Source organism: Sinocyclocheilus anshuiensis, unplaced genomic scaffold, assembly GCF_001515605.1.
Source record: "Sinocyclocheilus anshuiensis isolate Anshui unplaced genomic scaffold, SAMN03320099.WGS_v1.1 scaffold1251, whole genome shotgun sequence".
In the NCBI taxonomy this organism is placed as follows: domain Eukaryota; kingdom Metazoa; phylum Chordata; class Actinopteri; order Cypriniformes; family Cyprinidae; genus Sinocyclocheilus; species Sinocyclocheilus anshuiensis.
The window spans coordinates 754,713-769,941 of NW_015539970.1; the positions used below are offsets into that span (position 1 = coordinate 754,713).

General features: G+C 36.8%; 1 protein-coding gene across 1 annotated transcript in view; it reads right to left on the reverse strand.

Moving 5' to 3' along the window:
* Nucleotides 1-1,464: 1,464 nt before the first annotated feature.
* The window catches only part of LOC107687092 (visinin-like protein 1), a 27,310-nt gene continuing 13,545 nt past the window's right edge, over nucleotides 1,465-15,229 (reverse strand). Inside the window, exons 2-5 of the mRNA XM_016484274.1 lie at nucleotides 4,895-5,070; nucleotides 4,079-4,294; nucleotides 3,788-3,981; nucleotides 1,465-2,673 (exon numbers count right to left, since the gene is read on the reverse strand). Of these exons, the coding sequence (XP_016339760.1) occupies nucleotides 2,583-2,673; nucleotides 3,788-3,981; nucleotides 4,079-4,294; nucleotides 4,895-5,070 (677 nt within the window). The 3' untranslated portion in view covers nucleotides 1,465-2,582. The remainder of the gene's footprint in view (nucleotides 2,674-3,787; nucleotides 3,982-4,078; nucleotides 4,295-4,894; nucleotides 5,071-15,229) is intronic.

The window sequence follows — 15,229 nt, forward strand, 5'->3', positions numbered from 1 at the left end:
TGGATGGGCGATTTTTATTTAAGTTCTTTTGGACTGAAGCAATGCAACACCCGCTGAGTGCCATGAAACAGCTTGAAAGATCAAGGACTATTTTTAATATAACTCCGACTGGATTCGTCTGAAAGAAGAAAGTCATATACACCTAGGATGCCTCGGGGGTGAGTAAAACGCAGCCTAATTTTCATTTTTGGGTGAACTAACCCTTTAAATGAAATATTATTACAGTTTAAATTAACATTAAAGGCAATTTATTTTACCCACTTAAGTAGGACTTAAGTCAAAGTCCCTTTATTCTATTGTCTTTGCTTAAGTACATCGTTGTATTACATGCATTTGTATTAATTATTAAAAGTAAAAATACTTTAATGTCATTTCTATTGAAATTTTTGTCACATATTTAAATAATTTTGTAATTATACATTTGCAATGATGAAGTTGCAGTTAAGTACTTTTAAAATATATTAACAAAGTACTTTACATGTGCTTTAGTATGTTAATAAACACATCAAAGTAAGAGTGTCTTCAAAAGCATGACAAAAGATTATTAACACATAATGATTTAAAATGTACTTTTTAATTTGAAAGTATTACAAAGTGTACTTAAGTGTATTAAGAAACAGTTATAAAAGTATACTTTCTTTAAGTGACCTTTTAATTCATTAATATTATATTATCTGCAAGTACAGTTTTTTTTAAATATACCTAAAAGATTTGAAGTACACTACAAGTGCACATTCAATACAATTAAGCACACTTCTTTTTCACAAGGGGTAGCACAGTTTAGTATAAAGAAAGCTATTATGTGACATAATAAGAAAGAGATTACACTTGCCACTCATGAGCAGAGGTGTGTGAATGTGACAGGAAACACATCCCACAAGGATTTCACAAGATTATGCGTAGTGGAAAAGCAGTTGTGACAAAATGTGTTTATAGGTGAGTAAAGAAATTGCTTAAACTGCTGTTACTGAAGATGTAAAAAATGAACTGCTGCAAAATGAATCGCAGGATTAATCTTTGAGAATTGCTAAAGCCTTTCACTAATGAAAAATAAGTCACTTGGGTAAAGCTAAAAAGATGTCTAAATACAAATAATCATTGCTTTTTTTGTAGCACAATGTTCCAGTAAGACCCTCCTCATTGTGATCTAGAAGTATATTTAGGGTTTAAAAGAGAAATCTGGAGAAATTACATCACTTGCTCACCAATGGATCCTATGCAGTGAACTGGATGAAGCATTATTACAGATTTATTTAGGCAAAAAGCAACAGTTTAAAGTTAAAATGCCTTATAGATTGATTTGTTTCTTACGAACACTCATCTTTTTGCTTCACAAGATGTTAACCGATGGACTGTGGAGTCGTGTGGAATACTAGTGAATTATTGTGATTTTTTTATCAACTGTTTGGACTCTCATTCTGACGGCACTGCAGAGGATCCTTTGGTGAGCAAATGATGAAATGCTAAATTTCTCAAAATCTGTTCCAATAAGGAACCAAAACAACATTTTCTGCAAACTGCGAGCTGTTTCTTTTAAGGGGGGTTGCTGCTAAAATTCACAGAGACTATATCACATATTGAACTTAGTTGGACCCCTTGGACCCCTTGACAGCCCTGGTTCTGAGTGAAATCGTAGTGTTTGAAGATCTGGTGCTAAAGTTAACTGGGCAAGTTAATTAACATCTTTCACCACAGGGAGGCAGTCTAAAACTAAAGCTGTATTGCCTCTACTCACTACATAGTGCAACAGTAATCTCATGTTAGTATTGCGGCATAGTAACATTGACAAGTACTACACATTCTGCGTCTGGTTTACATTTGTGTCCACACATTACAAGAGTAAAGAAAGATAGTTCAACATTGACAATATTCATACAATTAAAATCCCTTTAGGTGACACCTGCAAAGCTTATGAAATAAGAGATGAACTAATAAAGACTGAACTAAACTAAAGCTCTCATGACAAAAAAAAAAAAAAAAAGCTCACCACCCACACCAGGTAACAACAAACATGACGGCGTAATACTCCTAGCACTGGCGTGAAGATCATAAGAATACAAAGATTGAGGCATTTGTGTTCTCTTACATGAACTCGCACACTCACACTGCAGCTTTCACACCAGATTATAATGAAGAAAATGCACACATTAGTGTGCTTCTTCCACAGACAGACCCACATACGTAAGTACAGTAAGGTTTTTTTGTGTTAGCACACAAATCATTGCAGCTGTGTCAGATTATGAAAGCAGTTCTAAGGTAGAGAAACATTTACATGTACATATTAAGCATGTGTATAGGCATTATGTACAAAATGTCATCATGTACATATATTGTCAGTTCTCTAGCTAACACTACTCCTCGTTTTCTGGCATGACCCGTTACAAAATATCACCCTTTTACTCAGCCATGGCCTTTCAGTTTTATCTCGGCCAATAACGCAGTTAGAAGTCTATGCTTTGTGATGGTATCGTCAGATTATGGCAATGCGTTCAAACTCCACTGATGTGTCAGTATTAGTTGCTGGAGTGTTATCTAGTGGGGTAGAGCGCTGTATATGAAGGCACCCGCAAATATCAAAGGATTCAGTCCTGCCCTGATCTCTCTGTAATTCTGTAATGCTCTTCCTCTGGCACAACCTGTAACCGGGCATGTTGCTCTTCTGACATTTTCAATCTGGGCAAAAAATAAATAAATACATAAATAAATAAAAAAAGATGCATGGTATAAACATTTGGCTGATACCGATAAGCAGATAATTGTTGTTATGCGCAATAACCGATAAATTACGGAAGCCCTCTTTCTTGTGTTCTTGTAATCTCGACACTGCTTCTGTAGATAAATGAATAATAGATCAATTCATTTCTATTTTTTCTAAATAAATTATATAAAAATGTACAGTATGAAAAGTGGAAATTCATTTGCTAAAGATTATATTTAACAGTGTTATTAAATGATTTGTGTTTTTAAAGATTAACTTCAAGTGAGTGTTAAATGACAGCAAAAATAATCTAAATGTAAAAATAGGGGAAATGAGCACGAACTATTAAGTGTCTCAAATACCAGGTCATTTCAATATCCACCAATAAATAAATAAAAAATCAGTAACACTAAATAATATGATTTTTTGTAGTAAAACAAATAAAACAAAGATTAATATTTTAAAATGTTTTACGTGAAATACTATTTCAGTCTTTCTACTTTGAAATTTTACATTTAATTTATGTCTTGTTTGCCATTTCTTTGTAATTATTTGTGAAATGTACTGGCAATTTCTGAATGAAAATTGCTTCTACACCATATTAATTCTGATATATTGTGTATCCCTAATATAATTTCAGGCCTAAAAATAACTTTTGTATCTTTAAAAAATGTAATTATTATTTAATTATTTGTCATTTTTACATTAAATTGTTCAAATATGCTTCTAATCCTAAAAGATAGTTAGTTGGCTCAGAAGTGACCTTTTTTGAGGAAAGAAATGTCTTGTATTAAGGATTCAATCTTTTGAACTTTCTGACTCTCTCTAGAGGCTGGAAAGCAGACAGAATGTGTAATAAGTGATACAGGGTGGAAAAGACCCTCTCTTGCATTACTTTGACTAATCATTCCAAATGGCCATAATCATTCCCTTAACATTCCCAAGATTATCATGCAGTCTAACTTAACTGTATGTACATTTTCTCTCATTATCTATTACCTACATCTCTCTAGAAGTCTGTACATGGTTCTCCTCCCCTCCCTACATCCCCCAGCCCACTTCACTCATCTTCCTCCTCTCCTTCCTTACTTCTGCATTTCACACTGCAGTAAAAGAACAATGGAGGGGTCGCTCTTGGCCGCCTCTTTGAACTCCTCCAGCGTGATCTCGTCGTTGTGGTCCTTGTCCATCTTGCTGAAGATTTTGTCCACACGCTGCTGTGGGGTCAGCCCGTCTTCGTTCATACGCATCATGATCACCGTCCCAACCATCTTGTAGATTGCCTGGACATCAGAGACATCCCAAAAAATGGGATGAACACACTTCTAAAGCAAACACGTATTTTATTATGTGATGCAGTGCCTTCTCTGAATCCCTCACCTCAATGATCTCCAGCATTTCCATGCGTGTGATCTTGCCATCTCCGTCCAGGTCGTACATGTTGAAGGCCCAGTTGAGTTTCTGCTCAAAACTTCCCCTGGAAGTAATGGACAGCGCGCAGATGAACTCCCTGAAGTCAATGGTACCATCACTGTTTTTGTCAAATGTCCGAAAGGCATGCTGGGCGAATTTTGAAGCGTCGCCATAAGGAAAGAACTGAAAGACACAAAACAGCATCTGGCTTTTAGTACACTTTTTAGTAACTTAACTGCATAGCCCTACTTAAGAGAACAGTCCACCCCAAAATGATAATCACAATTTTTATGATATTTTTATAGTGACTTCTCATCATTTTTGTAGTTCATTCATTCTGCTTAACATCTTTTGTGTTCCACATAAGAAGAAAGAAAGTCATACTGGTATTTACAAGTAAATCATGATGACAGAATTTTCACATTTGAATGAACCAGCCCTGATATGCTGGTTATGTTTTGAAGCATGGCAGCTGGTTTGAGCAGGTTTAAGCTGGTCCTTGGTTGGTCATGAGCTGGTTTAAGCTGGTCCTGACTAGTTGCTTAGGACCATCTTTGGACCAGCACATGACCAGCTAAGGACCAACTATGGTCCAGCTTAAACCAGCTCAAACCAGCTGCCATGATTCAAAACATACCTAACCAGCATATGCTGTTTTTTTTCCAACAGGGAAAGCCTTGACAATATTCTTCAGTATCTTTTTTTAATTTCCTTCATGTACCTGAGGGTCACAATGAGAGTAGGTATACCTAATGTGGAAAGCATCCCTTTGACTTCCCTCACCTTGACATAGAGTTGCTGGAACTCTTCCAGATTGAGGATGCCAGATGGACAGTCCTTCAGGAACCCCTTATACCACTGCTTCAGCTCAGCTTCGTTGAACTCTGTACTCTTGGTCAAGTCATCAAGCACCTCAGGAGCAAGCTTGCTGTTGTGTTTCCCCATCTTTCTACACCTCTCTGTGAACAAGCTGGGCAAAGAGCCATTAAAATACATTCATGCTTTATGGCAGTGGTTCTCAACCAGTGGCCCGTCACGAATTCAAATGCGGCCCACCACGCTGAACACAATTAAAAAAATAACTTTCAGTTTTACAAATCAATTTAGTTTTTACATTAATTAAAAAATGTACTAAACAAATATAAGCTATAATGTTTTTGTTATGTAAAATAATTTTGTTTTTCATAAATTATTTTCAGACATGAGCAGACCTGTCGGCTACCCACGTAATTAACGTTACGCATTTAACACTTACAAGCGCGCACTTTAGCACAATTCAATTTAAATAGTCATCAGCAGCCATTAGTCCAGAAAAATTGAGCATCAGAATGGACAAATTTGTTATTAAGGGAGAAAATCGAAATGTGGAAAATGCCAGCGAAGGAACACATACAAACAAGAATAGTCGCAGTATCAGCAGTGAAGGTAGGAGAGTGCTGGACTTTCGGCATCAACTTTCGGTTTGCTCCGCCACTCACTTGAAGATGTTCAGGCAAAAGGAAACACCCATACTACGCAGCAATCATCCTTAATTGCAGAAATGTGGCAAAACATCTCTGGAGAGAACCTCAGATAATTAAATTCGAAAGTGCTTTCCATATTTAGATCAACATAGGCTACATTAGTGAACGCACATTTTCTGCAATGTCACGCGTCAAATCACGCTTCCGTGCGCGTCTTACAGACTGCAACTTACAATCGCAACTTCCTCGTGCTTATTCCGTTCGAGACGAATTTTACAAAATTGGTCAGCTCCCGACAGCATCAGGTGCTTTATTAATGGTGAGTAGAATTATTTATTTATTTGAATGAATGTAATCGATTAGATATCATAATATTTATGTTATAATATTATAAATCTGGTTGGTTTGTATCGGTGATGTAATATGTAAATGATATGCGTGCGGCCCGTGAGACTTGCACTTGGACCATAGTGCGGCCCAGTGGGAAAAAATGTTAAGAACCACTGCTTTATAGACTGACAACAGCGATCAAAAACAGAAATGTATTGTGGACAGTGGATCTCTTGACAAGATTAAAGTGAAGAAGTAATGCAACGGAGAATTGCACAATTTCACACCTTTCTCATTACTTCTGCCTCGAGTATTTGAAAAATCAAGAGTAGAGCAAGATTGTATCATTACCAAAAACTTTTATCATTAACAAAGACTTTTGTTAATTAAATGGTATTTCATGTTCTCTCAAGTCGAGTTCCCGTTAATTTTCTCTATAGAGAAAGAGATAAAACGTTCAAGGCACACTTAACATTGAGCTCTGAGGTTAATAATCAATGGTATATGTTTCTGTTGAAGCCATCAGTCAGTGCTATTTCACCATTTTTGTTAAAATGTAAATAAATTCAGGTGAAGAACTGCATGACCATGATTCTGTTTCTGTTTCTCTAACTTTTGTGAAAATAAAATGTCAAAATATGGGTGAAATAATGTTCCATTGTCATTTAGTGTAACAAATATGTTTATATAAAATTGAAACAACATTAAAGATTTAAATGTTAATGTTTAATCCCTATGGAGCAAATGAACAGGAAAATAATACTTTTGAAACCAATGAAATATTGGGTGTTCACTCTTGCTCCCTGTTATATGAATCAACCATCAGACTGACATGTAAAACAACCAATCAGTGATTGGCAATCACAGCTAGCTTTTTGCGTAAAAGATGAATATTAAAACAAATGCTAAACAATTTCTAAACTTACAGCTAAAATATATGAGCAAGTGTAACAAACTAAAACTAATCTGAAACTTAAAATCATATATATCACAAAAATAAAATCAAGTGATTTTTTTTCAACACTATCCACCTCATTTTAAAGGGATGGTTTACCCAAAAATTTAAATTCTGTCATTAATTACTCACCTTCATGTCCTTCCAAACCCGAACGACCTTCGTTCATCTTCTGAACACAAATGAAGATATTTTTGATGAAATCCGAGAGCTTTCTGACCCTTCATAGACAGCAGTGCATCTACCACCTTCAAGACCCAGAAAAAGGACCATGTCTTAGTCCATCTCTTGAACGTGTCAGTTCAAAAATATCATCAAAAATATCTTAATTTGAAAGTGTAATTTGCTTCCAGTTATTTTAGCTGTACAAAACAGTTAAGGGGTGGAACGGTTCGTGGGAAAAAATCGAACCGTACGGTTCTCTACATACGGTTCGGCACACGCTAGGACCACAGTTCGGCACACGCTAGGACCACGGTTCAACTTAAATCTGACAACGCATCTGTAATGGTTTGCTATAAATAACACGTAAAACAAACAGGGTTTGGCTAATATATGTTTCTGTTGATGGATGCGCATTCTGGCTTTACATTACAACAACAGCGATGAAAAAAAAAAACGTGGACAAAATATTCACTCTTGTTCAATGCGAGAGCTGTATGCTGGAATATGAGCATTTATTCCGTCATCACCCGGGTTCTGAGGCGCGTGCGCACAGGTGAGACCTGAACAGCACACGTTGATATCTGTTTAAGCTAAACTCATTTAAGCTTTGCCAGTTTAAACATTTAAGGGCCAGAGGACGCGAGCTTGTGTGCGCAAGTGAGAAGATTTGTGCGTGTGCTCATCCGAAGCGCGCAAACTCGTGCCTCAGAATGGACAAATTCACACAAAAATTATGTCAAAATGCCGTCTTGGTAAGTAGTGTTGGGTCGTTCTTGAACGATTCGTTCATTTTGAACGAATCTTTAATGTGACTCGGGAAGAACGAGTCGTCTCGGGGAGTGATTCGTTCAGTCGCGCATCCGCAACATCCTATAGGTTCTGTACTGGAATTCGTCAAGTAGTTCACCTGTTTCGAGTCTTCGGGTTTTTCGAGTCATTCGTTCATCACGTGACAGCCCCATAAGCTTTAACTAGCTTAGCTTTTATTAACTTTGTTACAACATTTAGTGTTATGGAAAAGAACCATCATGACAGAAATTCACACATTTATAAACTGTAAGAAGTAAAAAGCTACAATTTGAGACCAGAAACGCATCACTGTAACTGTAAGAGTAAATAATAATTATAATAATGATGATAATAATAATAATAATAAATGCAATACTGTTTTACATTTCATTATTTTATTCAATTTCTGTACCTAAAAACTAATGTTAGTTAGTAATGACCTCCCTAAAAAAATTTAGATACAAATTTTATTTGTATCTTTACTCTATTGTATTTATTTGTGCTGTTGCTTGTAGTTAGATAGATTATTCTTATTTTCTTTATTTTTATTTGACAGTATAGTTTTTGCCTAAACATAGCACATACCGAACCATACAGAAACCGTGACTGTAAAGCCGTGATACAAACCGAACCGTGAGTAAGTTGAACCGTTCCACCCCTAAAACAGTTATGCTGCTTAATATTGCAAACTGGTATTTATTTTATTTTAATGTAATGTTGTAATTATAAACACACTGATTTGCAGTGCAAATAGTTTTACCATTTACTGCGCTTTGTTACTCTTGTAGTTATTTACCTACAATGCTGTGTAAAGTACAGACTGATTAGAACTAGTCACAGTTGATGTTTCCATTTCTCTGTCTTCTGTTAGCAGCTGTTGCCTGCTATTCTTTTGGGGTTTTACACTTTGTCATGACATTATGGTTTATAACATGTCTGCCTCTGGCTGAATCCGAGATATATTAAACCAAATCCAAATTGCCCTGGGCTTTGAAAATGGATATATTTGGGTGCACATATGACAAATGAGGCACTGCGTTAATGAGTCATTATCTCCGCTCTCGGATTATTAAAGTTCATTAAATATTGAACAGGTCTAAATAGTTGACGAGGGGCACATGACTACGGAATACAGCAGCAGCAGCTTTGCAGAGGAACTCATCTGAGACGTTCTGAGACCCGGTCGCCCACGGCGCTATTTTCTCCCCCTGACAGAAGGTCATTTTAGTGGGATCATGATGACTAATCAGAGGTGAGCATTCATCTCCTCTCGTTTTCTCTTGCTCTTTTTCACTCCCTCTCTGTCGCTGACCTTTTTTGGAATTCTGTGGTCTGGCGGCTTTGCTAATCTTGGCATCTTTCTGATTAGTTAACATTAGACGGGGGTTTAATTAAAGATCTAAGTGGTTAATGAACTGTATGGCTGACAACATTCGCCTCAAGGCTCTGGAAAGCTGATTCTTTGGGGCTGGTGAGACAATCCACTATTGTTTTCAATCAGAAAGGCTTCCATCAAACTCTGCAAGCACTCATGCCCACAGGCCGACCTTTGTTAACTCGTTTGTAATGAGTGACTGCTCAAAGAGCCGGCGTGCAAGAGGAAACAAAATCTGTCAATCATTACTCCAGAGCCCTCTATGAAACTGCAAAGGAAATGAAGAATGGCTCAAATTGGAAAGCAATGTTGGTGGAGGGGCTTATGAAAGTTAATCTACACCCATATTGCTTTGGAACCTGTGAGCGAGTTGTGTGGTTACCTGGGAGTTGTAACATCAAGTTGAACACACTTTGTGGAAACAACTTTATCCCACTGGTTTTGGATTGTTGTTTAAGCAAACATACACTACAGCACTGAAGTTTGTTGTACTTTGGTCTAGGCCCAGGCCCCAGACTGGTGCAGCTTAGCAGCATCTTCTGTGCACACTTGTGAAACACACTTGTGATAATTTCAAAATTTGTGAAAATAAATTGTTCAATCAGTAGGGAAAACTATGGGTAAAAATATAGATTTTTCCAATTAATTGCGATCTTCATTTGAACTATCCTGATATTGATTCTTGAAATCACTAGATCGATCTTTACTCTATTTTCAGTGGCTGTGTGAAAATGTATTTGCTGCACTTACTGTTCTGAAGCTGTCTGTGTTCAGCTGAACTCACTCAACTGTGCTGCCTGGACCCTGTTGTTAATTCTTAAAATGAATGTTTTCATAATGTGAAGTAGTTTGCCTGTAACCATGTTTCCTGTACCACTTTTCAGCAGTAAAAATATAAAATGATGGATGACTCTTTTGAGGTGGTTCTTTTAATGAGTATTTGGTCCCACTTTATATTAAGTGGCCTTAACAACTATGTACTTACATTTAAATTAATAATTTGATACAATGCACTTATTGTGTACATACATGTTTTTACATTGCAACAAAAATCCCTGTATGTAATTACATCTGTAATTAATTTATGTAATTACATTTATAATTAAACTGTTGACCCATCCCTTACACCTTAACCCTTAAACCTACCCATACCACCAAACCTGCCCCTAACCTTACCCGTATCCCACCTCAATAGCAGCAGAAGTATTTTGCAATACAATATGAACACAATAAGTACATTGTACTTATTTTTTGATGTAAGTACACACAGTACATTGATTGATTGTCTGTGTGCAGGGTGACACCCTTTTGTTTCGTAGCACGCCCTTGACCTGTTCTTTTTACCCATTTCTACAATTCAATTCAGAACAACAGATCAGGTCTACCAGCATGTATCTCTTTATATCACACAATGAGGACAACAAGGGACACACGGTGAGCTGGAGAGGAGGGTGGTAAGGAACCGTGATCAAGGTGACTAAATAGAAACATAAAGACCTTGTTTACACCTGGTATTAAGATGCACTTTCAGTCACCCATTCACAAGTAGTCATCCAAGAGGCATTACCATTTACACCTGCTATAACCATGTGTTTTAGATGCGTCTCCTGTGACCACTTGTATTTGGATTTCGTCTGGACCCTCCCCTCTTATTTTGTCACACTCTACATCACTTTCACGGGAGCCACAAGTATGTCACACAAATACGATTGAATAAATTGTTGTTTACAAGCATTTGGCAAAGGATACGAATGGTAACAGTGAATTTTAATTGCTTTGGCTCAACATATGTGGAAATGATTGTTTTGGTGCGCTTTTCTCGTAATAAGTCCCATAACGCTCACATGTTTGGTAAGTGGGTGGCGATTAGGTGGCACATGAATACAATTGAATAAATGAAGCTATTACAGTGCTTACAATTAATTGGGATTGATATGAATGGTAAGTGTTTCAATTGTTTTGGCTCAATATAGTGAAGTTGGAATCGATTGTTGTGGTGCGCTTTCATCATTTTTGACTTCCTCTGGAAGTGGTCAAAAGTGGACTATCTCAAAACATTTTAGAACCCGTTTACGCCTGTATTTAATGTCATTGGCAATTGATCAGATTGACGAAAACCATCATAATACCAGGTTTAAAAAGGGCCTTTGAGGTCTGGAAGGTGAGGGAAGTGTTAAAGAGGGAGAACGAGAGTGGAGGGTTTTTTTTAAGAGGGCCAGAGGCCAGCTGTGTTTGGTGTCCAAGGTGAAGGTTGGACAGAGCAGCCCCATCCAGAGCCATGGACAAGGCCCAATTTAATGCCTGTCAGGAGAGCAAATGTTGCAGAAAACTAAGCTTCCAAAAGCACCTCAGCTGATAAGAAATATGGGCAGTCTAAAAATGAATGGGAAAAAATACAAGGTACACCAAAAACCTTTAATCTTCTGATTGGCTTGTGTTGAGAAATAATGGATTAATTGGGTCTTAGAGTTACAATAGAAACTCAATATTCTTTTCCCAGTTGTTTGCTGTGGAATAAAATCTCTCCTGAGTTTCTGTCTGATGAGTCAGTTCCTGCTTCATTAGCCACCTGAGAGGACGTTTCTGCTTATCAACGAATGCTTGTGTTTTTGTGGCTCCTGTAGGTTTATGACGGCTGCTTGCAGATTAGTCTAGCGGTGCTGAGGGAAGAAATGTGTGAGACATTATAAAGGTGCTGCCGTCACTACGCCGCTTTTCTTTCTTTGAGCAAAAGTGATGCTTATCTGTGAGGCTTTGCAGATTAATGCTTCAAGTTTTAAGTTGCTTAAACCACATGCAACTGCCCTAGAGGTTGCTGGCTTGTCAGTGAAAAACAAACTTCTGAAGGGCAGCCAGAGAGGGCTACACGGTTAGCTTTAGGCTTCCGAACAGGTAAATGATTGCTCCGATAGCTTTCTAACAACTGCTCTTTCAAAGCAAACATTAAACTCCTCTCAGGAATATCAAAACAGTTAATTGGAAGTAGACTCAACTCTTTGGAAGTACACTCAAAAATCAAGATTTTAGATTCATATTTACATGCACGTATAAGGGAAAATGTCTAGTTTTACATGCTGTAATTGGTCACCTTTTCTTAGTTTTTTTCCACCTTTTATCTAATTATCTATTTATTTATTTTGCCTACACTAGTTGAACACTATCAACCAATTTAAATGAATCTGTGGTATGAAAAAATTATTTTTTTAAAAACAAAAATATTAGTCTCAATAAAAATCTGTCATAAAATGGCATGTACACTAATAAATCTTTTTTTGAAAAATATTGTATGAGAGTTTTAGATGGAATGTCACACTGCATTTCAGATTTACTTATATGTATATAAACTTAAAGTCAACATGAAATGGCATTTGCATATTTTATTTCAGTAATGTGATGCATTTACAAGAAAAACATTATATACAAATAGTATAAAAATGTAGAACAGGAATAGATTTTGTTGGGAACCAAGATGTGTCTGAGATGTTGAGCCTGAAGATTTCCTAACGGTAATTTCAAATTGTTTTTTTTTTTTTGGCTATTAGTAGTAGTAGTAATATTATTTGTATTAGTATTTGTACAAGTCTGCATTATTTTGGCTATTTGACTACTGGTTATTTTCCCCTTGCTACCTAGCTGACATCCGGTAAATATTGTTTTATTGTTGTTTCTTTAGAATAACTTGCACAATTGACTTTAAGCAAGTAAATATAGTCTATTTTGACTTTATGTTGACTTTAAAGACCATAAAATACAAAAAATGAATAGCTCTCACAACCTTCCTGTGACGAGGCCAAGAGGTCATGCACATTAATTCTGCTTCATGTTCTTTCAGTGATTTTTTCAGTCACACATAGCTGTTACCTTCCCGTCAGTAAGAAAATGTAGCAAATGTCTTTTGTGGCCTTGTTTCATGGCCTCTCCTATCACTTTCTCTCTTTCATCAGTTCTCCATTGTCACTCGGATTGATCGATGGACAGTGATTGCCTGTGTGGTCACTGCTGAAGTCTTTGATATTCCAGCCACATCAGTCTGTGAGTGTTCCTTTTAAGAGCCACCAAATGAGATGAGAACCCTGGGAGCCGAGATGTGCTGGACACTGGGATATTGGCAGTGGATTAATTCCACCACAGCGCACACACATAGACGCACACACACAAACACAAATACACACACGTACAAAGACATACAGGTCTGGCGCTTAAATGGATCCCAGGTGGGAAAAATTGTTTTTTTTCAAGGCTTGGACATTGTACTGGCAACTGTCAGAGATTGAACGAGAAAAGAAGAGATGACTCAATTTGAGTCTCTTCCAGACTTTATTCACCTCAGTGACCCTCTGCAAACTCTTTCAAGATTGACACACATAAATGGCAGAAGGAACTGAGAGATGAAAGAGTAGTTTTAAGATTTCTAGATTTAAACCCTGAGAAACACACAGAACCTGTCATATAACAATGGAGGTTATATGGAGGTCAGATAGTAGTTCACCAGTTTGGCAGCACTGGTTCACCTGCTAGACTAGCATTACCCAGACATTAGTATGGTAAATTGTAATTTGCCTTTTTAGCATTCGCAAAAATGAAAATTTGCTGAAAATGTACTCACCGTCATGTCCATCCAAGATGTACAGGAGTTTGTTTCTACATCAAAACATATTTGAGTAATTTAGCATTACATTACTTGCTAACCAATGGATCCTCTGCAGTGAATGGGTGCCGTCAGAATGACAAACAGCTGATAAAAACATTGCAGTAATCCACAAATAATCCACATGACTCCAGTCCATCAATTAACATTGTGAAGAAAAAAAGCTGTTTTTGTATAAAAAAAAAACAAAAAAAACTTTTTTTTAATTCAAACGAGTCCTCTATCCATAATATTGCTGAAAACAGTTGTGCCATCTGAATCAGGAGAGAAATATGCACAGATCAAGGATCGTTTACAAGTGAAAACCGTTTTAAACAAATATGTCAGTGGATTTTGATGTGAGAGGATAACAGGGGTTGGACTTTTTCATTGAAGGAAGTGTTATTATGGATTATGACCTTCTATTTTGGCCAGAAGGAACAGTTTAAAGTTAAAATGACCTAATGATGGATTTGCTTTTAACAAACATGCAGCTTTTTGCTTCACATGATGTTATTTGATGGACTGGAGTCATGTGGATTACTTATGGGTTATTGTGATGTTTTTATCAGCTGTTTGGACTCTCATTCTGACAGCAACCATTCACATTGATGAGCAAGTGATGTAATGCTAGACTTCTCCAAATCTGTTCTGATGAAGAAACAAAGTCATCTACATCTTGGATGGCCTGAGAGTGAGTACATTTTCAGCAAATTAAAATTTTTGGTTTAACTACTCCTTCAAGACTGCTGACCTTTCATTCCAATAAAAACTACTGTGGCATCTCTTTGAGCGCATGTGTCTCTGCTGAGAGTTTCCACCAATTCCAGTCACCACTGTCTTCCATCATTGCCTTTAACTCTCTCTCTCTCTTAACTCCCTGTGACAGCTCAATATAACAGGGGCCATGAACCTCACAGGGACAGAAAGTGGGTTTTATCTGCATAGTCAGACATAATAGATCAAACGCAATAAAGTAGCTGTCATTTAAACAAATGGAGCTCCAAATGAAGGTTTGGGAGGAGCATGTTCATCTAATCCTGTCAATCACAACACAAAGATAAATGGCTGCTTTCCTTGTTCCTGTAATAATTCTTGTGGCATCGTTCCATCATCATTGCCTTTTCTTTGCATTATTTCGATATAGTTAGATAATTGATTAAAAATTACATTTAGTGCTTTTGAGAATGCATCAGAAATCATGAAACTGATATTGTTATATTGATGTATTTACAGATGTTATTAAAGATAGAAAACATGTTTTTAGCAACTAATATGGGTAAAAACAACTTAAAACCAAAATTTCTATAATCTGAAGAGAGATTACTAAAATGTATTATTATTGACATATAAAGGTGAAACAGGCACACACACATATGCACCAGTCCAGCACACAAACACACATCCGATTGAG